This window comes from Eriocheir sinensis, chromosome 58 (genome assembly GCF_024679095.1).
Source record: "Eriocheir sinensis breed Jianghai 21 chromosome 58, ASM2467909v1, whole genome shotgun sequence".
Lineage (NCBI taxonomy): Eukaryota > Metazoa > Arthropoda > Malacostraca > Decapoda > Varunidae > Eriocheir > Eriocheir sinensis.
This window is the reverse complement of record NC_066566.1, coordinates 7,507,678-7,533,407: the sequence shown is the minus strand read 5'-3', so window position 1 is coordinate 7,533,407 and position 25,730 is coordinate 7,507,678. Positions and strand designations below refer to the sequence as shown.

Below are 25,730 nucleotides of genomic sequence, written 5' to 3'. Positions count from 1 at the left end.
GTAAGTTGATTGATTACAAGAATAACTACACGTATTTTTTCACACGGATGAATTTTCTATAAGTTGATCGATTACAAGAATATTGTCATTTGTTGAGTATGTTCTCTTTGTCTCTTTGTCTCTTGAGTCTTGTGATTACGGTAACGAAAAGGTTGTAGTTTAAGTGGCATTCGTCCTTCAAGGATTTAGGAACTCTGGAAGCATTTTGTCGATTTGAGCTGGAATTTTTTAAGTATGAAGTCGCGTGCGTCTTTGATTAAATCTGTACTTATGTCATTTGCTCCTGCTCGACCCTTATTCATGGCTTTCAAACCTTTCCTTACTTCACCTAAGGATGCACTGGGAACGTCAAATTAAACGCCTCATTTTCCTCACAACCACTTGAGTTCTCATCACTGTAAAATTTGGTGTAATTATATAATTTATCCACAAATTTGACTACCTTGCTTATATTATTTGCGACGTCTTTTTCTAGAGCAATCAATTTATGTCCAGTCACCTTATTGCTTTCAACTTTTTGCCATTCTCTGGGGTTTCTTCCATCTTGTCTGTTCTATGGTTACGAATATCAGTAACTTTCCTGCTGTAAAGTTTTGTAATTTCTATAAACTTTGTCATACCTTTTTTTTTTTTTACTGCCTGTTTTTTTGCGCTTCTTTGCGAGATCATTTTGTATTGGTTAGAGTGCAATAGCCGTTCACATGTGTCTCTCCACCTTTCGACGCAAAATGCATTATAGTCTTACTTAATTTGTCGTTTAGTTCCTACATAACTCTTTGCAAAAATTTAACTAGAATGTTTCAACTAAATTCGTCATTCAGAGCTGAAAGAATACTGTTTATTTTATTTTTTTACAGAGGAACTAACTTTTCATTGTGCTTACTCTGTCCCTTACCATTCTGCCGTCAGTGGATTTAGCGTCATTTAGTATTGTTTCAGTCCATCACAATGCTTTGACTTATAGTAAAATAGTAAATTCAGTTAATCCGTTTCCCATTAGGGCCTTCCCAGCTCAATTTTCAGATCGTTCTTTTGTGAAAATATTCAGTTATGACCCTATTTGTTTTCCTTTAACCTTAAACCTCAACCTTAACTTAAACTCTAAATTTCTTTCAATCATTCTACAACTTTATCTCTTTCGTTTATTGTACCTGTCAAACATCGAAGGGAGGAAGAATTGGACGGAAGGGAGAGAAGAGTAAACTTCCAAACAGACGACTTAACAGATAACAGAAAACAAAACAAGAACCAAAACATAAACACCATCACTATCATCATCACCAATAGAGGCAAACACAAGAGAAACAAACAACACAAACACCTGCAACCTCATCAGCCCCAGCCACAAACACGAGACACACAATTGAGAAAGGACACGAGTGCGCCAACTTTAATAACATCACCACTAACAACAAGAGCAACAAAAAGCATAACAAGAGCAAAGATTGTTAGGCTTTGAGAGCGACAATCATGAGTTACGACGAAATTATAACAACCGTCCTAAAGGGTTTCCCGCCAGCACAGCGAAACAACATAACAAGACTTTCAACACAACACAACGACATATTATCCATTGAACGCTTCCTGCCGACAACACAACACAACACAACACAACGACATATCCACTGAACTCTTCCTGCCAACAACACAGCACAGCATAACACAACAGAACACCACATAATACAACTTAACACAACATAACAACACCCCAACACTCACAACATAATACAACTTACTACAACATAACAACACCCCAATGCACCACAACACAGCAGATCACAACGAGGCCGCCGCCGGAGCTAATACGATGCACGGCTTTACCAAAACACTAATCACCGTGAGACCGACGAGGACGCGTGAATGTCATTATGCAAACAAGGCAGGAAAGTAGTGTAGAATCGCATGTAGGCGACTTACTGGCCTCCGCTGTGAGCCCGACTCTGGCTGCTGGTTCGGAAGTGTTACATTTTATGCCATTTCAGGATATGCCTTTGTTGCGGATGTAAATGTGTTTTCGCCCTCAAGGCAAAGGAAGACTGGCTTGATGCTTGCTTGAATGACTCGCCAAAACGCTCCTGCTTGGTCAACTAACGAGTAGAGAGTCGAGAAAACACTAAGTTCTTTTGTTTATTACTCATTAACCTACGGAGTCTCATTAACGAGATCTTCAGTGCTTAAGATAGCGTACAATGCCCGAGTTTCTTAGCGTCACCGTATTCATCGGAAATGTTTTAACCCGTCCGCTGCGATTGGCATGGATTTCACCTTCACTGGTAGCCTGGTAAAATTATAGTCCCAGGTCTTTCTCTGCCTCTGTGGTGGATAGTGCAGTGTCTCCCATGTGGTTTTGATGTGCTGGATATCCCCTCCCAAAGTACGCGGGGCTTAATCTTTATTTTCATTGAATTGTAGCAGCCACTTTTTGCTCCATTCCTGTTTCTTGGTGATATCTTCTTGTAGGAAATCCGCAGTCAGGGGGTTAAACTGCCTCTTATTCAGCGATAAATCAACGAATGCCATTGGTTCATTTGGCGTTGCTGCTGTAGCTGCATGGCGATTTCTTAGAATTTGTAATCTTTAAGTTGACTATGCTTTTATTTCACCTGTATATGTACTTTTGTCCTGGTGTGTACATTATGGCTGTTATTCACACGACGATCGACAATACTTACTGACAGATCTCTACTACGCTTACTGTTTACCTACAACGATTAATAAGGCGCTGCAGTCAACGGAAATACTGGTTTGGCTAGAGGGGGAACAGCCTGGCAAGACTGGGTGAGACGGCTTGGACTAACGGAGCTGTGAGAATGAAAACCTAACTTGCTCTGTTATGAAAGCGGAAAATAGCCTTAAATCAGAGAGAAGACAGGCGGCAGAGATTTATTTACCTGAACCCAAATTCAAAAGGGAGGCTGTGCAGGGTAGAGAAACGGAGCCAAAGAGAAGAAGAAAAAAAAAAAAAGTGGCAGACATGAAAATGAGTCACCCTCGAAATTAGTCAAAAGTAACATGGGCGTAAAATTGATCTGGCGGACGTGACAAAACTTTGAAACTAATGAAGAAAAGCGATAAGATTCATGCCAGTCCATAAAAAAAGTTTGATTAATCTTAAAATCTATCCATATCATGAACGACACGTGAAGCCTTGAGACTCGACCCTGTACCTGTCCGTCCATTACCCGCAAAAATAGGTGTGGATGCTGGGAGTTGTGTGGAGGGTGAGGAGAAAAGGTGCGGGTGTGGGTGTGCGAAGAGGAGTGGATAGGTGTGGGTGTGGAAAAGTGCGGGTACAGGCGTGTGAAGGGAGGGGTGGATGAGTATGGATGTGAGTGTGTGAAGGGGGAAGGAGGAAAGGTGTGAATGTGGGCATGTGAAGGGAGGGATGGATAGGTATAGATGCAAGTGTGAGTGTGTGCAGAGTGTGTGTTCAATCAACCATTTTATTTGGTATAATCACCAAAGTATAATCACACTATATAGTATAATCATAACAATGTAAGTAAAATGCTTCAATTATCAAGATTTCCATGTAGAGGTGTTTGCAGAGGCTACCAACCCAACCCCTTCTGTCTCTCTCCGGCATATGACCACAGATGTTGCGCCGACTAAACGAAACTTTCCAAAACCAACCCAACTCGTAGAACTTCTAGCGAAGGAAGGGGTCGAGGTGAAGTTATAGTGCCCAGCAGCAAGGGGATACCGTGTAAGGGAAGAGGAAGAGGAAGGTGGTGGGGGAAATGTATGGTACGGCCGTGTGGATCTTTGAGAGCGAGAGATACATTCATACATACAGACAGACAGACAGGCAGACATTCAGAAATTAAACTCGAGCCGAAAGCCAGCATATAATTACACACGCGTTACTCTGCAATTGTTTCAACTTTCATTTCTTCAAACTCGCCTCCTCTGTTATGCGGCGAGACACGGCGACGAGGAATTATGAACGTTGAAATAAAACATATGACCTTTAATTAATGGCATGCTGGATACAGATACATACCTGCTCTGCGCGGGCGGTCGATGTTGGCGCTTAATTGACCAGGTACGAGCAGGTGAACATAAACCTCTTACCTGGAATGATAGATAAGAACCGTCTGTCTGTCTGTCTGTCTGTCTGTCTGTCTGTGTATCTATCTCCTCGTTATTAAGTTTACGTGTTTCGTGGTATGTAACTTAATGAAGACTAACAATTGAATCAACTACAAGATGCAACAGGTCAAGGCTTAGTGAGAGAGAGAGAGAGAGAGAGAGAGAGAGAGAGAGAGAGAGAGAGAGAGAGAGAGAGAGAGAGAGAGAGAGAGAGAGAGAGAGAGAGAGAGAAGACAAGACAAGACAAGACAAGACAAGACAAGACAAGACAAGACAAGAGAAGAGAAGAGAAGAGAAGAGAGTGAGAGAGAGAGAGAGAGAGAGAGAGAGAGAGAGAGAGAGAGAGAGAGAGAGAGAGAGAGAGAGAGAGAGAGAGAGAGAGAGAGAGAGAGAGAGAGAGATATTATGCTCAAGGGCTCAGGGTCATCGGATTACTTACCTCTTAGCTGTGTGTGTGTGTGTGTGTGTGTGTGTGTGTGTGTGTGTGTGTTGCTGTTTCTTGTAGTTTCATCTCTTTCCATGTATATATTTATCTATTTGGCGTTTATCTATTTGTCGCTCTACTTTTGTTCAACCTCACGAACGGGGAAAAAAAAAAAACAGAAAATAGCGGTTACAGAGAGAGAGAGAGAGAGAGAGAGAGAGAGAGAGAGAGAGAGAGAGAGAGAGAGAGAGAGAGAGCATACACACAAAGAGACTGATATACAGAGATCTAAAGCATGCAGAAAAGGACATAATTAAAACAGCACAAAATAAAAGCATTTATACGAAGCAGCTCATACGTATTCAAACACTAAACATGAATGCTTGAATATTTACAAACACAAAGCTGGACAGGCAGACAGAAAGACAGACACACAGACAGGGAAAAGCAAAGACGACCACACACACACACACACACACACACACACACACACACACACACAGAGGCAGACGTGTGGTCGCATAAAGAGATTAGTGGCAAGTTGGTGGGATGATTGGTGGAAAGAAGAGGAGGAAGAAGAGGAAGAAAAAGAAGAGAAGGAGGAGGAGGAGGAGGTAAGAGGGTATTGGGAGTTACCGACGGACTGAAGGAAAAAGGATAGAGAGCCATTAATTAAGAGCAAAAAAGAGAAAAAAAAACACGAGAAAAGAAGTGAAGAGAGGAGGAGATAAGTGGTACTGGGAGAGTGTAATAGAGTACGTATAGGAGAGAGAGAGAGAGAGAGAGAGAGAGAGAGAGAGAGAGAGAAACACAACGTGAAACAGGAAGGATGACAACACACACACACACACACACACACACACACACACACACACTAACACACACTAAGTTTTATTTCAAGTCCAGGATGTAGGTGGATGCGTTTTCAAGGATGCGAAGATAACACACCGAGTGAACCTGCACCCAAAACTGTCTGTGTCTGTCTGTCGCCAATACCTGCCCCGCCTCAGACTCTTTCGTCTTTGTAACGCCGCAGAAGGGGACGAACCAAAGGACCTCTTTCAACGCCCCCTAAAAAAATCTGAGAAAAAGCCCCTCGCAGTGCACAGAAAAAGGCTGCCTCAGACGGGACGGTTGGTAAGGGAGAGGACGGGAGATAAAAATAATCGCATTTCAATTTAGTTTCCAGTGTTTCCTGATGCGCTCCTGTCTTTGTCCCTTGAGAGAGTGATAAAAACAGATAGAAAAGTCTTACACCGACTGGAAAAAATGAAAACAATAACTGTGATGTAATGCCTTCATTTTTTGCGTCTCGTTCCTGGAATTTTTAATCTGTTTTTGTGCCCTCTAAAAACTCTGACATGTTTTTAATTATCGGAGACAACAATTTATCTCTTCCATTTCATTACCGAAATCGTATTAACCTAAAATGCTGAGTAGATTTGCTCGGAATCAATTAGAACCATGTTGTTTGTGTTGTTAATTTATGTATACTATTACCATTCTAACCGTCCTCCTCCTCCTCATCACCATCATTATCATAATTACTGTTAATGACCATATATAGAAATCTCGCCAGACTTTCTCCTATTTACTATTTACTGATTTTTGCCATTTCATTTATTTTTTCCTTATCTCGTTTCTCCGTTTTCTTATTATTGTTCTCCGATATCCATCATTTTCTACGTATATCGTGTGGCTCTCTTGGATCCTTGGTGTTCGTTTTTGCAGCTTCAAATATCGCTTTTGATTCCCTTCTCCTGAAATTGTTTACTTGGTGGGTTTGAGTCTGTTCCTTCTCATTCTCACTTGGTTCCTTCTGTCGTCAAGGTTAGCGCTTTAAATTTCCCAATCCCGAGTCTTAAAGGAATAATTAATAGGTTGTTTACTTGGTCCCATTTCCTTCTCGTCTTTCCTTTGTTGTTTACTTAATATCAGTACCTTCCTCTCATTCCCGCGTCTTATTTGTTTGGTACATTTATTACCAATTTTCCCATTCTTTGATTATTTGGTACCATTGGGAGGGGAGCGGTACTGATGTCATTGAAGTGAAAATGAGGACGCTAATGCCTTAATAAGTACCTGCACGTTGTTGACAAGCCTATCGTGTGGCATCATGGGCGTCATACCAGGCCAGAGAGGGAAGAATGATGGGGTGGAATGATTCGCTGCTTCACGCACATGAATAGTCTTTTATGAAATATTAGACGGTGAACACTGAGTGGCAAGAAGAGTACATCACGCAAGAGTTGCCTTGTTTTGCAAGTTGTCAGAAGTTGGCGTGGAAGTAATAGTGCAGATGGACAACGCAAGCAAACACTCTCACCCATGCACTGCCGAGCGATCCAAGGCACGGCATCACATTACCCCGTCTCGGCCAAGCTGGTGGCGAAGCATTGTGCAGGGAAGCATCGAAGCATTGGTGAAGGGAGTCGCGTGACGTAACACTTATCGTTCATCTCAGTCCTCGGAGCGCCTGAGAGCAGCGCGCGCTGTCCAAGCGGTCGAGTGTGTGTGGCCTTGCGCGCGTGTGCCTGGCGGCGGCGGCGTGCTTTGTGTAACTGTGTATCGTGTTGTTGTCATGGAGAGACTGGAGGCGAGTCACTACGATGACGGTGAGTACCAGTCAGTTGGCTCTTGCAGGAAGAAACATGACACAGGGACTAAAATAATTAATCAGGCATAACAAAGCAGCGAGGTAGTGAATGTGTCTCGCCGTCCGTCCTTCGCCTCCCCCGCTCACTTTGACCGTTGTTCATTGGACAAGTAGACAGTCCAAGGTCCATATTCTCAAACATTTCGGGGCACACACCCGCATTAGATAAGGCTTTTGTATAGGTTTTTGTAAGTGTTTTCATGGATAGTTTTAAGAGCCTAGTAATAGTTCGACAAGGTTTTTGCACCATGAAAGTGAGAAACCACTCCTGAAAACCCGACTAATCTCCATTGATGGTTATTCAAAACCAAAAGCTTCTGTGAATAAAGGGCCCAGAGCCACGTCAGTAGTGGATACAAGAGGAATTGTCGAGTTACGTGGAGCAGGACTTGGGAGGTTCCGCGGCGGGGGTTGGTAAGCCTGACGATCGTGCTAGTGATGTTGACACCGACTGTGATCCTGAGTGAGCCGCCCATTTCCCCGCCTGCAGGAGAGGGGCAGGGTAGTATGTGACTGTGTCGGGAGGGGGGGGGGGGCATCATCCTAACACACTGCCGGGGAATTAGTCAGCATAGAGCCCGGGAAGAGTGAGTGGGAGTAATGAAAAGACAGTCGTCGTGCCTCAGGCGGCGGAGTGGACGGGGAGGGAGAGACTCGCAACGGTGCCAGATTGTCGTACTCTGCCTCTTAGGTTTGCCGATTTCCGACCCAACAACTGCCTTCATCACCCAAATAACTGCCTTCATATATTCTTATCGTTTAAATGGTTAATTATTGGTGCTTCTTGTAAAGTTATGGGCCAGAAACCGGTAAATACGCGGCTCAGAGTGGGAGAGAGGGAGGCGGGGGTCAAGGTCGGCGGGGCGAGGAGGGAGGGATGACTGGATTTTTTTTTTGTTTCATTTTTCTTACAATACAAAATTGATTACATAGACTAACACGTGATTATTCATTGACCTTGCATTCAAGTTTTACGTCAGTGCTGTTATGTTAATGTTTGTGTAAAGTTGCAGTCTAGTGAGAAACTGATCCTTACAGACCATGATAAGAGTGAGGTGCTTGGCGGCCTCAACCTCCCGAGCCAATTCACGCGTTCCTTCCTCTTTCCATTATTCTTTCTTTACTTTCTTTATCAGATAAGATATAAATGTTAACTTTATTGTAGTGGTAATAGTCTGGCAGTATGGCTCGAGGACACAAAGCAACAGGAGGGCTACCTAAAACATTTGGCGAGGCACCTGAACATATCCACAAGTGACAGACAGCATTCAGGAGGTTGCAGTCCCCACTCATAAGATTTGCATCGCCGCAGCCGCCTAACCTTCACTAATCATAGAGGGGAGGGAAGGTATTCCTGAGCCTGAGGGAGCGTCAGGGGAAACTCTCGGAACCGTCCAGCAAATATTACAGATATTGACCATTACATTTATTTTTTGTGTTTATATCTGTGTAAACGCATATGTATGTTTATGGCGTTGCGGCTAAATATTTGTGCAGCAGCAAAGGTGGAAAGGACGGCTAGCAGATGATCGAACCCAGAAAGTGTAAAATGCCAGGCAGACAAGACCAGGTGGAGAGATTTGAATTCTGCGCATTTGCCTGACCTGGATGGAGTATACTGACATCAGATAGAGGTGGGGGACGTTGGGAAAGGCATTATGTAGTCATGCAGTGGACTAGTAACAGTTGAAGATTGGCATTTTTTCCTGCCCTCGTAATCTTTTCCCAACCTGTCTGCCTCTGCATCGCGTCAGTGGGCCAGGGAAGACGCGTGTGGCTACCAACGTCTCCATCACCGAACTCGCTTTTAGTTTCACAATATCTGCAGCGAATAGGGCACGGGAGGAAATAAGGCAAGAACTGACCTGTACTGACCAATGCAGACTGGAGTGGCCCGACTTTTGCGGGAAGCGAATTACTCTTTGACATTTACAGTTCGGGCAAGAAAAGTTTCGATTAGCGGGTCGAGTGAAGCATGTTATTGGCTTCGGTCGCTGCTTCGTTGTTTTGTTTCCCCCGAACCTTTGAGTCACTCTGAGCCCTCACACGTGCGGCGACTAAGTTTAGAGGTTCGCCACTTAACCGCGGCTCCCACAGTTTATATTTTTTTCTCTCGCTCGCTGTCTTTCTTTCAGTGTTTCTGTTCAAGTTTTAAAGCCTGTCTAAACCCTCACACAGTCTGGGGATGATATAGCAGCGTCATCCCTCGTTCACACACACACACACACACACACACACACACACACACACACACACACACACACACACACCTATAGAGTTTTTGTTTTGTTGTGCCTTTAAAAATCACCACCACCATATTTCTACTTTGTACTCGATTTGCTTTTATCTTATTTTTCGCTTGTCTACTTTTTTCAAGCTCAACAGAGCTTTCAAAGGCACAGCGAGTTGGTTCTTCTTTCTTCATCACACTGTATTTATATATATTTTCTTTTGATGTCTTTTAGGTGCTTTCGGGCTTATGTTACGCCATGTGGTCAAATGTCTCTCTTTTCTGTCTTCGAGTTTCATTTATTGTTCGAGAAGTGTTGTTTGATGTTTCGGTCGATCCTCACAGCTGCGTGGTGTTTTATGAGCTCGACACGTTCTCATTTAATATTTGATTTTCTACCGATTAGATTTTCCTATTTTTGTTTTTCTTTGTCCAGGATCTGATCTCTCTCCCGTCACGCAGATGGAATCGAACCTTCATCACTTCACTTAATTTGTGTTCAACCTTTTATTCCTTTCGTTTTTCCTGTTTCGTGTTCCTGAGTAAAGGATTCTCTCTCTCTCTCTCTCTCTCTCTCTCTCTCTCTCTCTCTCTCTCTCTCTCACACACACACACACACACACACATTGGCATTTCCAAGTTCCGTTCCATAAATACCGTTTCGTGGTATTTGAAGGCCTCGCAAAAGGTTCCGTTTGTCATTTCTCGGCAAGACGATCCGTCACTCCCAACTTTGGCCTTGCCGGAAAGTTTAATGGCTCGTAGTTCATAGGAAAGGCCGACCCTGGTAGTGTTACATGCCTAAGTTTACCCGTGGTCGGCTCTTTTTGTTTATTGCTACGTCTACTGCTACTGATGATCTGCTTACTACTACTGCTGCCGCCCCCACTACCATCACTACTAATCCCATCTACTACTACTACTTCTACTACTACTGTTATTTGATCTGCTTGCTATTTCTATCAACCACCAGCCCCATCTTAACTAATACTGCTTCTACTACCTCTACTAATACTGCTTCTACTACCTCTACAACACCTGCTCTTCCTCTTCCTCCTGCTCTTCCTCTTCCTCCTGTTCTTCCTCCTCCTCTAGCTTTTCCTTTTCCTCCTCGTTCTCCTTATTTTCCTCCGCCTTCTCGTCCACTTCCTCCTCCTCCTACTACTACTACTGCTACTACCTACTACTACTACTACTACTACTACTACTACTACTAATAATAATAATAATAATAATAATAATAATAATAATAATAATAACTAAACTGCACCTGTGATTATCATCCTAATTAGAAGTGTTACAGCTCATGGTGTCTTGTATTGAAGGTTTTCCAGGCTCGGCGACTACAAAATGTCGGCGACTTCACTAACATTTGTCGTCGTTGTTACAAAAGAGAATCAAGATATGGGTAGAAGGAGATGGCGGAATGGGACATGTGAAGCGTATTACTGGACGATCCTCTTCAAACTTTTCTTAATGGGAAACGCTTTGGGTTTATGCATTGGGTTTTAAATATCGCTGCGTTCAGTGAAATTGCTTCCCATTCCAATATATGTTCATTTATCAGTATGGAGTAGTAGTAGCAGTAGAAGTAGTAGTAGTAGTAGTAGTAGTATAAGTACAAGGTCGTGACTTTTAAGAGGAATCCTGATGTAGAGGCAGCGAGCAATGAGAGGGAAAAGGGAGAAGAGTCTTAAGAATAGATAAAGGAGAAAGGGGAAAAGGAAGAATTTAGGAAAGCAATGTCTATGAGAGAGAGAGAGAGAGAGAGAGAGAGAGAGAGAGAGAGAGAGAGAGAGAGAGAGAGAGAGAGAGAGAGAGAGAGAGAGAGATTAATATAGAACCAGAACTCTTTGATGCAGCCTTGAATGACAACACACACTGCCATTCACACACACACACGTACGTCACCGCCAGCACAGACTCCTTTCAGTGTGACCATTCCCACCCATCTCGAGGCCCTTATCTGCCGAGTTCGGGAGTCCAAACATACGAAGCTTGGCGCTCAGTGACGTCAAGACCTCTGTGAACCTTGTCATCTCAGTCACTCCATAGTCTGTCACTCCGGTAGTCTGTCACTCCGGTAGTCTGTCACTCCGATAGTCAACACTCCGATAGTCTGTCATTGCGGAAGTCAGTCATTGCGGAAGTCAGTCACTCCGGTAGTCAGTCAGTCAGTCGATTAGTTCATTAGTCAGGCAAAATCAGTTAGTTAGGCACTCAGCTTAGTTGGTCATTTAGTTTCTTAGTAAGTCAATTTCTCCGGTAGTCATTGCTTTAGTTAATTTGTCAGTCAATTGATCAGTTAGTCATCTAGTTTGTTACTGCTTTTGGTAGTCATTACTTTAGTTAATTTGTTTATCAATACAACAGTTAATCATTTAGTTAATTAGGCAGTTAGTCAGTTTGTCCGTCAATCAGTTAGTCTGGAAGTCAGTTACGTACTCAGTCACTCAACTTGTCAGTCACTCGTTCAGTTAGTCAGTAAGTCGGTCAGCTGGTCTGCAAGCCGACCTGTTAGCAGGACGAGACACAGCGAACTACCGGCTCTAAAACTTATATCCACTAATTGTCCGCGTTTACACTGTGCTCTATGTCTTCGTGAAGGTTAGTAGTATTTTTCCTGCTCTATAACGTTGACTTAATTTACTTATCTTTTAACGTCGGTCTTTATTTTTAGTTTGTATTTTACTGTGTCGTAGCTTCATACGATTCCTAGAAAATAATCATTCGAATCATTATATTTACAACGATCACATGCAAACCATCAAACTTCATCTTATCAACTCCCATCCTCTTACATACAATCTTCTTCCTCTTAATTTCCGCCGTAATGTTGCCTCACTTTTATCGATCCTGACTGCTCTTCTGAATTTGCTATCTGCATGCCTCCTCCCCTCTTGCAGCCCCGCTGCACACTTCTTTCTACTACTACATATAAACGATACTTCAACCCATGTTTATTTTTCCCGACATATAATCATGGAAGGCTCCATAAATTGGAGGTCATTAGTCCCAACTCTGTTCGCTAATGACTGTGGCATCCAACCATATCACTAATACTACTTAGCATTAAAATCTATACATAGCACCTTATCATCTATTACATCTAGATCTCCCTTTCCTTCCCTACTCATGTCGCTCCCGACCCACCCTAATGTCACTCTCCACCACTGTGGCCTCATAGTCCATATTGGAAACGGTGGTGGCTTTTGGGCCAGAGTGTCTGGTTCTCCTGAGACATAGGATGGCCGACCTGAGCAGGGAGAACGAGAGGCGACACCTCATCCAGGCGACAACGTGGCTCCTTGGGTGATGCTTTTTTTCTGAAATCAGTTCTGCAAGTTGTGCGTAGAAGAATCGAGCCCTGGGACCCATCCCACCGGATGTGATGAAGACGAGGGGGGTGAAGCTGCCCTGATCCACATGATGGATTCTTTCACCGTATGCCCTTGTCTTCTCCTGCTCGTTCCTTTTGTGGGCGGCTTCCAGGGGCAGCTCACGGTGACAGGCAGCCATCGGGTTGAATATGTGGATATCCATGAATGCACCCAGAATCCTCGGGCACTTACATCAACCCGTGCCTTATATGAAGGAAAGGCCGTTCTGTATCTAAGGTATTCACCGTCCAGGGGAAGCAGTGCCGGCTCGGTAATGTCTTATTGACATACCTTCCGAGCATTCTGGTTGTCAGATCCCTTATCTCATCGTGTCGGGTACAGACGAAGCCTCCCTTCTTGCATGTCATGGTGTGAGTAACATCATTCGGTGATCCACATGCACAGAGGGCAGGCAGTCCCTCAATCGGTCAGCCATACCTCAGAGCAACGGCGTCGAAAAGTTTTTGTTTGTTGAGGACGAAGCCTTTTGTTGTGATTGGAAGCGACGTTAGCCAGTTAGAGGCCCCTGCCTCCTGTGCTGTGTGGATTTTTGTACACATTTCTGTGGATAGGTTGTGTGTTAGACGGTCCAGCTCGTCCTTTTTCGCCTGGTGTCTTTCTTCTGAGATTCTTCTTTTAATTTCTCTTATTTCACTTTGGTCTATTTCACCCTCTGCCTCCTGAGCGATGATCCTGTTGGTGAGGGATCTGGTAAGGCTGATGGAGTTTTGGTTCTTATCAGCCAGCTTCTCAGGGTTGGTGATCCCCATTCCACCCAGTCTTGGAGGAAGTGCTAGCATGTCCCTCTCTTCCTCCCCCAAAGCATGAGATATAGATATTTTCAACATATATAGCCAAGCTAGGGCACTTGGTTTTAATGTTGTATATCATAGTCTTTCTATTTATTGTATTGAAGGCGTTCTTTAGCGTCAACAAGAAGCACTGCTTCGCACTCCACAAGGTCAAATATCTCTAGCATGGCAAGGACGGCTGCTTCTCCTCCTGCCTGCTGCCCCGCATAAACTTGGAAGCTCCCTGCTGCCCATCTCACATTTTCTTAGACGACAGCCATGATGCATTTGACCACGATGCGAGGCAGGACTTTTCCGACTCCTATAGGCCTGCATCCCGGCCTCATGTCCAGAGGAATGAGGCGGGATGCAGCCAGAGCGTCCCCATGATGGCAGCTGGAGGAGGCGTTTGGCAGGTCTTTTTTTTTTTTTTTTTTTTTTTTTTTTTGTTATGCCCTTGAGCCGTTTTCATAGTTGTAATAGAAAAACGTTGGTCATCATCACAGTCTTCACGACACAAAAGCTCTATCTTCTCACCCCTTGCATATCAGGTGACTCACTTAATGATCCAGGTGCTGGATGCTGCAGGTAATTAAGTAATGTGTCCCAAATTACCTTTAGGCAGTGTTGAGCTTTTTACCATCCGTGAAAGGAATCCAATACACCTGTGGCAATCAGCTATTGTTTATTCATTTTAATAGTCACGTACATTTTTTTCACTTTATTTGATGGATTTGTAATGGTAAACTTGATTGATTTGTCATTTTTTTAGGCAAGCAGTCTTTTAGCGTTAGACAGATTGATATGAAGCATTTAAGAAGGTCATCCTACAATTCTCATCATACCTCTTTGAGTTAATGTTGCTAACTCGACATTAAACTGATGGCAATGAAGCAGCTCGCAAGTCCGTGTAATTATTTTCCTCCTCCTTCACTCGCTAAGTGCCGTTATTAAACATTTTTCCGCCAAATGTGATGAATCTGCGGTAATTACCTTGTTTCTTCTCCTCCAGTCACTCCGTAATGGCAGTAATCGCTCTGCACATTAACTCCATTCACTGCACTAATGACCAGACGATGCTTTTATTTTCCTCTGGCTTTCTTTTCTTATTAATGGCCTTCATGTTCTCTTGTTTCCGGACCAGCTTCTTCAGACTCCTTCTAATGCACCCGCCGCCACCCTCCTCTTGAGCCGATTGTGGGGGAGTCTCGACACCCTATTCTCTTTGCCTTTTTCAAGCTCTTCGAGGGGTACTGAAGCAATTTGTATTACGGGAAGATTGCTATAATTTTGATATCCCTGCAGAGATCTTCCTCTCTCCCGTCTCTCTCTCTCCCGTCTCTCTCTCCCGTCTCTCTCTCTCCCGTCTCTCTCTCTCTCTCTCTCTCTCTCTCTCTCTCTCTCTCTCTCTCTCTCTCTCTCTCTCTCTCTCTCTCTCTCTCTCGTAGGTATTATTTCCTTCTGAAATACGATTAGACTGTTGCTGACACAACTATAACCATCACTACTACTACTACTACTACTACTACTACTACTGCTGCTGCTGCTGCTGCTGCTGCTGCTACTACTACTACTACTACTACTACTACTACTACTACTACTATTACTGCAGCTACTACTACAAGATACTACTACTACTGCTGCAACTACTACTACTGCTACTACTACTACTACTGATACTGTAGTAACAGTAGTAGTAATGAGAGTATTAGTATTAGTATTATTATTATTAGTAGTAGTAATAGTAGTAGTAGCGGTAGAAGTAGTAGTAGTAGTAGTAGTAATGGTAATAGTTGTAGTTGCAGCAACATTATTATTATTATTATTAGTAGTAGTAGTAGTAGTACTAAAATACGGTACCGTCCCAACGCCACTAAGTCTGTGGTGATTGTAAAACCAGAGGCATACGATCGGGCCAAAACCGCATTCCAGGGCAGTAACGTGAAACTGTCAGTGACTGGCGAAAGACACCTCGGGGCAGTCATTGGAACAGCTGAATACAGAACCGAATATGTGAAAACAGCTGTAAGGCGCTGGGAGTCTGAACTGCAGTAGCTGAGCGAGATCGCCAAAACAGAACCGCAGGCAGCCTACGCAGCATTTACGTACGGTGTCAAGCATAAATGGATCTACCTCATGAGGACAGTTCCTGATGTTGCTCCGTTCCTAAAACCTCTGGAAGATGCAATCAGAAACACCTTCATACCGGCGATAGCAAATGGGAGATGTCCCAGCGACCAGGAGCGAAGGTTGCTGGAGTTGCCGCCAAGAATGGGTGGGCTCGGCATCACCAACCAGTCTGAATTCGAGAACTCACTCACACTCACTCACAGCCCCCTTGACCGGATATATCATCGACCAAAATGAAAGGGGAGAATACAACCCACAAGATATTAGGTCACTAAGGAATGAAATCTCCATAAACAGAGAAGAAAAACAGAGAGACACTCTGAGTGACCTAATGAGAGAACTCCCAGAAGACACATGGAGGAGGACAGATGTTGCACAGGAAGTGGGCGCTTCAAACTGGCTAACCACACTACCTATCAGGGCAAAAGGCTTCAACTTAAACAAAAAAGAATTCACTGATGCCCTTGCCCTCAGGTATGGCTGGCCAGTGGATGGGCTCCCAAACATGTGTAACTGTGGCTCACCCTTCAACCAAAATCATGCCATGACATGCAAGAGAGGAGGTTTCTTCTGCATGAGACATGATGAAGTAAGAGACGTAACAGCTCAGATGCTGAAAGAAGTCTGCCACGACGTGACTGTGGAACCCATGCTGCTCCCTCTGCAAGGCGAACACCTCGCCAGACGCACCGCTAATGTTTCGAACGAAGCACGAGTGGATGTTAGCGCCAGAGGGTTTTGGACTCGTGGACAAAGGGCATATTTTGACATAAGGATCTTTGATCCCATGGCCCATTGCCACAGAGACCTGACCCTTGATGCAGACCACAGAAGAAACGAACAAGAGAAGAACAGAGCATATGAAGAAAGAAAATAGAATGTGGACCAGGGCTCCTTCACCCCGGTAGTATTTACGACGTCAGGAGGGATGGGACCAAGGGCGCAGAGCTTCTACGCAAGACTCGCCGAAACACTGGCGGATAAGAAACAGCAGCCAAGAAGCAGTGTGGTCGCCTGGATGAGATGCAGGCTGTCCTTCTCCCTCCTGAGATCAGCCTTGGTCTGCCTGAGAGGAACCAGGTCACCTGCACCCAAAACCACCCGCATTGCCGACCTGGACTTTGAGGCGACGGTGGTTGATAGTCGTATCAACCACAAGTTTTGTTAGCTTAGGAATAATATGTTTAGTAAGGTTTATAATACTAAATAAAGATGGTTGTCGGCCACAGTCATTGGCGGGGTGGGGCCACTGAATTGCTTTGTGAAAGGATATAAGAGAATATACCGCTCACAACGCAACTCTAATAGATGTAGTAGTAGTAGTAGGAGTAGTATACTATTTAGTACTACTACTCTCATTACTTCTACTGGTCACTACTACTACTTCAGGTATTACTACTACTTCTTCTACCACTACTACTACTACAAAATACCAAATTAGCAAGAAAGGCAACAACAGCGTTCATTAATAATATTAAAGACACAGGCCACACAAATATTGCAACATATAAGTATTTTTCAACTTCTCTTCATTACCCGCCTTCTACATGTCTGATGTTGCCTGTTCTAATTAGTTGTTTTTCAGTCACCAATGTTTCTATAGAACGTCTCGTGGGATTTTTCTTCTATTATTCTGCTTCTTTTCATCTCATTAGTTCATCTGGGCAACGTCATGGTCCAGACACCAGTTGTTTTTCCTTTTCTTTTTTCTTCCTTGTTCAATCCATGCCTCCTTGTGGTCATTATATTCTGTTTCTCACATAATTTTCAGGTGTTTTGTTTTCTGGCTCGTAGTATTGCTGCCTCTACACAAAAGGTTATTATTGTAGGGAGTTTCGGTAAATGTTATTGATTGCTAGATAGATACATAGACAAATATAAAATATAGGCAGAATAGAAGGAAGACAATGCTATGAAAAAAATTAATAACATCTTGCTCTTTAAAGTATATTGAAAACAAAGAGATTGAAAAATAGACTGAAACCATGACTAACCTAACACATACGGAGGTACTAACACTGTGATAAAAGGAACACACACGCCTACGCATAAACAGACGAACAGGTACACCCAAGAAGCAAAGTTAAACACACAAGTAAAAGACAGGCATAGAAATAGTAACTGCTTTTTATAAACTAGGGCGAGGAGGGGAAGCGGCGTGTGGACCAGTTTAGTATAGGTCAGGAGCATTATGAGAGAGATATATATATATATATATATATATATATATATATATATATATATATATATATATATATATATATATATATATATATATATATATATATATATATATATATATATATTGTGATCCTACATCGTGCAAAGTCTGAGGGGTATGTAACTTCCTTCATTTATTTCGCAGTTTTTGGTTTGGGTATTCCAAGTCTAAAAGACCTTGAGCCACGACATGACAGGAGTGAGTAAGAGGAAGAGGAAGGGAAAGACGCATGGGAACATAACACCTGGAATAGCCGGCAACATGCTGCCTTATAACGAGGCTGCCTCCATTAGTTATATAATTGATTTGTCAGGTAATTAAGTGATCTTCCGGAGAGATCAAAGCACTTGATGTAACGTGTACTACGTACGGGAACATTCATTTCACTCCTGTCACGCCGAGGTAACGGCCAATGTAATTTTTTAAAGGAACTGATCGTTTTCGCACTGCCTAATAGGCGCACCTAACATCACGAAATGTCGGGCACAAACTTGGCGGAGGGACTGTTTTTGTGCCTCGAGTGGCGGTAGTGGGCTAAAGAGTAGCCTATCCGGATTATTTGTTTTTATTTATAAATGATCCACGAGACAACCTGGAGTTAAATTAAAGTAAGTGCTCATCTTTGTATTCATTCATACACACACTGGTAATATTTCTATGGTGTCTGATTCACTTAACTGAGTGAAATTCTATTGTGATAAAGTCACAAATTCGTGTCACTAGTAAAACTGAAAGTAGTAATGTAAGTTTTGCCTCCGTAAAATATACACAAATAGATAAATATGAAAGCTCACGAAGTCACAATAAGTGACATCACCTGCTTTGCGCAGTAAAAATATGCTTATTTAAGGTATCTGATACCCGCAAAATGGCGTGCGCTGCTGCCTCGGCCCACAGTTGTATAAAATATTAACGTATTTTCATAATACTGTTCTGTAGTTATTCAATGTTCTGCTCAAGAAAAAGAATATTCATAATTTTAGTTAGTTTTTGGTTATAAGGATTCTTTACGAAATACAATTATAACATTACCGCCTATAAGTTAGGAAACGTACTGAATCCTGGATCGGCTATGGCGATGTTAGGTGCGCCTAGAGTCCCTTTATAGAGAGTCTAGACATAGGCGCCCCTGTGTATAAGGCTTTTTGGCCCTTCGAGCACCGCGCTGACTTTTAACTGAGGTATTGAAAACATAATTTTACCTATTTTGGAAGCGGATTCGGCTGCTTTTTAATGTAACAATGCCCTGCTGCCTAGCCTTTGGTTGTAGCAACATGCCACAGAGGGGATACAAAGTGTATTAATTAACTGCAAGGCCGCTGAGAAGACAGCGGTGTGCTAACAGTCAGTCGTCTTGGGAGGAAGCCATCGGTTATGGCAGCAAGACACACACTGTCATTGTGTGTGTCTTGCTGTCATAACCGCCCTCCCTTTGTACTACCTATGGAAAATTGGAAATCATTGTGAGAGGCACAGCTACAAGGACTGAAACAATCGTTCACCTCAGGTCCAGACACCGAAGCTGATGAGGGAAGCTGTGGCCCTTATGGCCAAAATTATTGGCTGTGATCTCTCCCACAGGGCTCTAGCTGTTATAAGAGACTCACAATGGACATTTCACAGTCTCGTCAAGGCCACAGTCTAATAGACTGGACGTGTTACAAGAGTTTAGATGAACAGAAGCTAGCTTTTGGTGAGCCATACCTGTCTTCGTAAAACTCTTGAATCACACCCAACTCACTCTAAAAAGTTAATACAGTACTTTTTTTATATTGTATTTCCTATTCATCACTCTGGTAACCGTTTCCATTATTATTACTCGTTTCTGAGATTTTAAAATGCTGGGAAATATTACTGTTTCATCGGTGATAGGGTAGGTTACTATTTGCTCATGTGAAGGGTCTTCAGCTAGAAACCCCTCTAGCTTGGGTTATAAATCCATCTTTATTTAATAGCCTAATTTATAAGGTTGTACAGTCTTTTTTCATTGGTACCAATGTCATTATAATATGTTGACATTTTCCTACAATATTCTCTAAACCAATTTTGACCCTCAGGCAAAATGAAACATATTTACATGGCCTTAGTATCTTACTGTATTATTTTTCAATCAACAATAAGTGTTTCAATGAAATTAAATTAAATTAAATGTTATTGAACTCATTGATAACTTATCTTCACAATACCTTGGAATCGCACAAAATTTATTGCAGCAACTACATCCTAGTGTGTGTGTGTGTGTGTGTGTGTGTGTGTGTGTGTGTGTGTGTGTGTGTGTGTGTGTGTGTGTTGAAATATAGCAGCCCGGCGAGTAATGGAATCAGTGACCCCTCACGGCCTCACCCCCAGATAATTAGTTTACACTAATTTTCTCTCCATATGCTAAAGTTTTCTGCAAGCAGGTAACGAAAAGGAAGCAAAGTGCCTTTGCATTGATGGAGCTTGGGTAGTGTGTCAGCCACGTGGCCCATGACAAGTATATCAAGGCTCATGACGTTCAGGAGGCAGCGTCCCTCCCTGCAGGCAAGGGTCAGGCGATGAAGGGATATGTAGGTAATAGAAAGACTTCCCAAACTGCTGCCGATAATGTTTTACAGCGATAAGTATTGTTAAATCCATCCATCACAGCAGCAACACTCAAAGAGAACCACCAGACTTGTTTGAAGTCTCTCAGTACCTTCTGAGCGCTGCCGCCTCTCAAGGTCGTCAGCAGCCCGCCGTGACACGCCTATAGTTATCATAGGCTGCGTGGGTTACTGAGTGCCTATACTGAGACAGTGGCTGATCGTAAGGCTAATAATAATCTCCTGTCACCTTACGGCACGTTCCAACGGCTGGTGACCAAATTATGGTAAAGTACAAGAGCATAATGTTGGGTTGGCGATACCTGTTGATGTAGACACATACTGTCTCTTATTTATTTTCCCAGAGCTCGCTGGCTGCTGGCTCGCAACTGTCAGTTAGGGGAAAGTGTGCAGGTCTGACACAAGTGTGCTCAGTTTCATTGGAAGACCCGTATGGCTGTGAAGCAGAAATACAAAAGGGAGTGTGTGCTAGCGTTTGAAAAGCGCGGCGAAAACAGGGACAATAATGGCGTCCAAATCTCAGGTTGTCGGGACTCTCTCTATAAAGGGACTCTAGGTGCGCCTATTCTGCAGGAAGGTTGTTCTACTGGCGAAAGGCTAGCTTCGAGAAAATAATAATCCTGCCGATATCTGTACTGACTCGCCTCACTTGAACCGGCAGACCGTATTTCTAGTTCTCTTGTTACCTGTAACTCAAAAACTGTTTTGAATGATCGACGTTATTGAATTTAACGAGGTACTCGAAAACCTGCATCAAAGCCAACTTAGCAGTGTCGCCTTCCAGCGTGAAGAGGTTGGGTCGCTTGAGGAGTTTTCATACGACTCTGTCCTCAACGATGGCATCATTTTCGTCGCGCGTCGCTGTAAAAGTAAGTCCATTGTTGAGGACAACTGCATGAAAAACAACTCCACGGACTCAACCACAAGAGGACGGAGAAGAGGAGGAGGCAGAGAAGGAAGGGAATAGTGGGAAGGAGTGGGAGGACGATGGTGGGCATGAGAAAAAGAGGAACAAAATAAGAAGAAAGAGGAGGAGCAGCAAAATGAGAAGGAAGATGAAGAAGAGGAGGAAGAGGAGGGGGAGGGAGACGACATTGAGGATGAGTAGGAGGGATAGAGGAGCAAAATGAGAAGAAAGAGGATGAGCAGAAGGAAGGGAAGGAGTGGGAGAGAGAGAGGACATTGAGGATGTGGACGAAGACAAGGACGAGGAGGAGGAGGAAGAGGAGGAACAAAATGAGTACGAAGTGATAAAGAGGAGGGGGAGAGGAGGGGGGGTGGGTTTAGAAGAGAAGGAGGAGAGGAGGGGGTGAGTTGGCATGATGGGATTATAAGAAGGCAAGGAGGAAAATGCGTCGGAAGGAAGAAAACAGGAAAAATGAAGAGCGGATATTATGAGGAAAACCTTTAATAACGAAATAGAACTAAAAAAAAGATGAGGGATATATAACATAGTGAGGTAATAAGGAAAGCCGAATACATGAGAAGAAGAAAAAAAAGTAAAAAGAGTTAAAAGAAATTAATTGATCTACTGTGAATAAAAGGAAAAAAAATGAAAAAAAGAAAGTGAAGAATAAGAAGAATCGACGTTAAAAAAAATGACGCAGAAAAGAAAAGACGAAAAGAATAAGAAACTTTTTTCACTCCGGTTCGTGTTCATTTTTCATTTCCTTTATGCCTTTTTTTTCTATTTTTGCTGGAAAGGGCAAGGGTTGTGACAGGCCGAGGAAGGGGAGGGAAGAGCGAGGCAGGCTGGGCGGGAGGGAGGGAAAAAGGGAGGAAGGAGGGAGGGAGGAAGGGATGGAAGGAGGGAGGAGGGAGGAAGGAGGAGGGAGGAGGGAGGGAAGGAGGGAAGGAGGAAGAAGAAGGAGGAAGGAGGAGGGAGGAAGGGTGGTTGGCTGGCGGTGACTAGCTCATTACGGAAGGTCTTACGGCAGTGTGGTTCTCTCTCTCTCTCTCTCTCTCTCTCTCTCTCTCTCTCTCTCTCTCTCTCTCTCTCTCTCTCTCTCTCTCTCTCTCTCTCTCTCCTCCTCCTCCCGACACTTTTGCCCCCAAACCATCGCTATCAGTCATCCTTGCCCTGTTTTTCTTATTTATAGCTTCCTTTCGTCTTGGTGGAGAAAGGCAATTACAGTGGAGGCAGGAGGAGGAGGAGGAGGAGGAGGAGGAGGAGGAGGAATAGGAGGAGGAGGAGGAGGAGGATTAAAGGGATCAGGAACATAAGGAGTAAAAGAAGGATGTCTTAAAACAGATGAGGGGAAGGAGGGAGACAAGGAGCGAGGGAGTCTGTTGCGGAATGAGGTAGAGGATGGAGGAACGAAGGGAAGGGAAGTGAGGAGCGAATGGAAGGGATGAAAAAAGAGAGAGGAAAGGGAAGGGAGAAATCAGGAAGGGAAAAAAAAAACAGGAAACAGGAGCGAGGAAGTAAATTAATAAATGAGGTAGAGGAAGGGAGGAACGAATAGAAGGGAAGAAGGAAGAGACAGAGGGAAGGAAGGAAGGAGGGAAGATAAGCAAAGATCGGTAAATTTTGGAGGAATGAAGGATGGAGGGGAAGGAGGAAGGAAAAGGGAAAGGAAATAAGCCAACAAATAAGGAAGCAAAAAGAAGAATAAGGAAGAAAAGGAAAAAAGGAGGAAGAAATAAAAAAAGAGAAAGGTGAAGTTGGGAGCATACGCTATAGCTCCTCGTTGCCGCGGTGCTCATCTCCGTCGCATTAACCCTTGAGCATGTGGTGGGAAGTACCCTTATTACCTCCTTCTTACCTCCATGGAAGTACCCAATACACCGGGGCACGGGCCAATGTTACATCCGCGCTGGCACAGTTTACCTTCCCCAAGCTTCCCCAAGTACCCATTTATCGACCAGCCCTGAAGGGAGGATGAACAGATGGGTGTGCTGGGCCTGGGCCGGGATTCGAACCTGGACCATCGGAATCGTAGCTGGGCACTCTAACCACTGCACCACGGAGAAGTATCCGAGTGACACATGATAGAAATCTGAAGAAATGAGAGAAAATATAGAAGGAAATAAGAGACATGGAGAAAAGGGGATAGCAAAAATAGAGATAAAAGCTTAATAAAAAGAAAACGATGGAAGGAAGGGGGGAGTGAATCACGGAGGAGAGCAGGAATAAGGAAGATAAACAAGGGAGAGACGTGATGGGGGAGATGAAGGGAGGGCGAGAGTGGGATAAGAGAGAATGGGTAATGATGGGGAAGGAGATGGGAAAGAGAAGGGAGAAAAAGGGACCGCAGGGAAGGGGAGGGGAGATGAAGGGAAGGAGGTGATAAGTAAAACAAAACAAAAGAATGGATAGGGAATGCAGATAAAGGAGGAAATAAGGAATAGGAGGAAGTGAAGGGTAGATGGAGTGAAGGAAAATGAGAATAAAGGAGAGAAAATGGAGAGGAAAGTTAGAAAGAAAAGCAGAGCGGGGCACAACAGGTCGAAGAGAGTAGGGAAAAAAGAGAAGAATAAAGAAAGGAGTTAAAGGAAGAAGAGAGAATAGTAGATAACGAAGGATAAGATGAAGGGGGTAAAGAAAAAAGAAGATAATGTCGAAGGGAGATGAATGAAGGAGGATAAATAAGGTAAGGGAGAATGGGGAGGAGAGAGAAGATTAAGGAAAGATATGTACATTGAGAATGGAGGAGGGAGAGAAGGAGGGAGGGAGGGAAGAGGGATTCATGAGACAAACAGACCGATTATTTGTGACTGGAACGAGGGGAGGAGATCGAGTGCGTCTGTTTGTTTGTTTTTTATGTTTGCCGTTTGGAAAGATTAGGAGGACGAGAAATGCCGTAAAGGGAAGGAGGAGGAGGAGGAAGAAGAGATGCAGGAGGAGGAGAAGGAGGAGGAGGGAGAGAAAAACTGGGAAGAGACGAAATGACTGCAAGGAGGAAGAAGAGAAGTGAAGGAGAGAATTAATAATAGTCGCAAATAATGTAGAAAGAACAAAAATAACCCCAACTAGGTAAAAACACAAGTAGAAAGGAGTAAAACGAAGAAGAAAGACGTGAATAAGATAGCAGTTGATAGTTTAGAAAAGGAAGGAAGGAAGAAACGAAAGAAAGAAGGAAGGAAGGACGAGAGAAATATCAGTAGGAAGAGAAATGCCGGAAAGGGAAGGAAGAGAAGGATGAAGATAAGAAAAAGGGATGAAAAAGTAATGAGAAAGAAAGAGAAGTAGAGCCGGAAAATAATAGAAAGAACAAAAATAAGTCGAATAATGTAAAATCACACACATAAAATAGTAAAACGAAGGAGAATAACGCGAATAAGATAATAGTTGATAAGGCATGAAAGGAAGGAAGGAAAAATGAAAGGGAAAAGAAAAAAAGGAAAGGAAATTAGGAAAGTAAGTAAGAAAGGAAGGAAAGAAAGATAGATTAGAGGAACGGAGGAAAGCTACATTAGAGGAACGGGGGGAGGAAGAGACGGAAGGAGAGAAGGAACGAAAGATTAGAGGAAAGGAGGAGGAAGGAAGGAAGGAAGATAGAGAAATAGAGAGGGAGGAAGAAAGGAAGATAGGGAAATAGAGAGGAGGAAGTAAGGAAGGGGAAATAGAGAGGGAGGAAGTAAGGAAGGAAAGAAGGAAGAAAGGAAAAGAAATTAAAGGAAAGAGAGAAGAAAGAAAGGAAGGAAGGAATGGAAGTAAAAAAGGATGAAAGGATGGATTTCACTAGAGGAGGAGAAAGAGAAGTGGGTAACAAAGTACTCTTGAGATATTGTAGTCGGGGTGGCGGCGGCGGAGGCGGAGGCGGGGTGTTGTGTTGTGCTGCGTTGGCGAGGTGACGGAGGTTGTGCGAGTCTCATTAATATTCGTACCGCTTGTTATTGTTATTCCACGCACTGGAGAGTTAAAGGGGCGTGGAGGAGGACGATGAATAGAAAAGGTGTGGAGGGGGACGAGTACGAGAGGGAAGCGAGGAGGAGGATGAGGAGAGGGAGGTGGTTGTGGTGGTCGCGATGGAGGTGGAATTGGTGGTGATGGTGGAAATGGTGGTGGTGGTTGAAATGGTGGAGATAGAGGTGGTGGTCATGATGGAAGTGGAATTGGTTGTGATGGTGGAGGTGGTGGTGGTGGTTGAAATGGTGGAGGTAGAGGTGGTAGAGCTGATGGAAGAAAAAGAAGATGTAGAGGAAGAAGAACAAGAAGAACAAGAACAAGAAAACATGGAAATATGAAAAATCAGTACACACAAAGCGTGCTGTAGAA

General features: G+C 43.5%; 1 protein-coding gene across 3 annotated transcripts in view; it reads left to right on the top strand.

Annotated features, from left to right (window-relative positions):
- Positions 1-5,969: 5,969 nt before the first annotated feature.
- LOC126985107 (hemicentin-1-like) overlaps positions 5,970-25,730 on the top strand; it is a 295,072-nt gene continuing 275,311 nt past the window's right edge. For 2 of the 3 annotated variants that reach the window (XM_050839570.1, XM_050839571.1), the window contains exon 1: positions 5,970-7,131. In XM_050839570.1, the coding sequence (XP_050695527.1) occupies positions 7,098-7,131 (34 nt within the window). In that variant the 5' untranslated portion in view covers positions 5,970-7,097. The remainder of the gene's footprint in view (positions 7,132-25,730) is intronic. The other variant, XM_050839572.1, reaches the window with a different exon arrangement.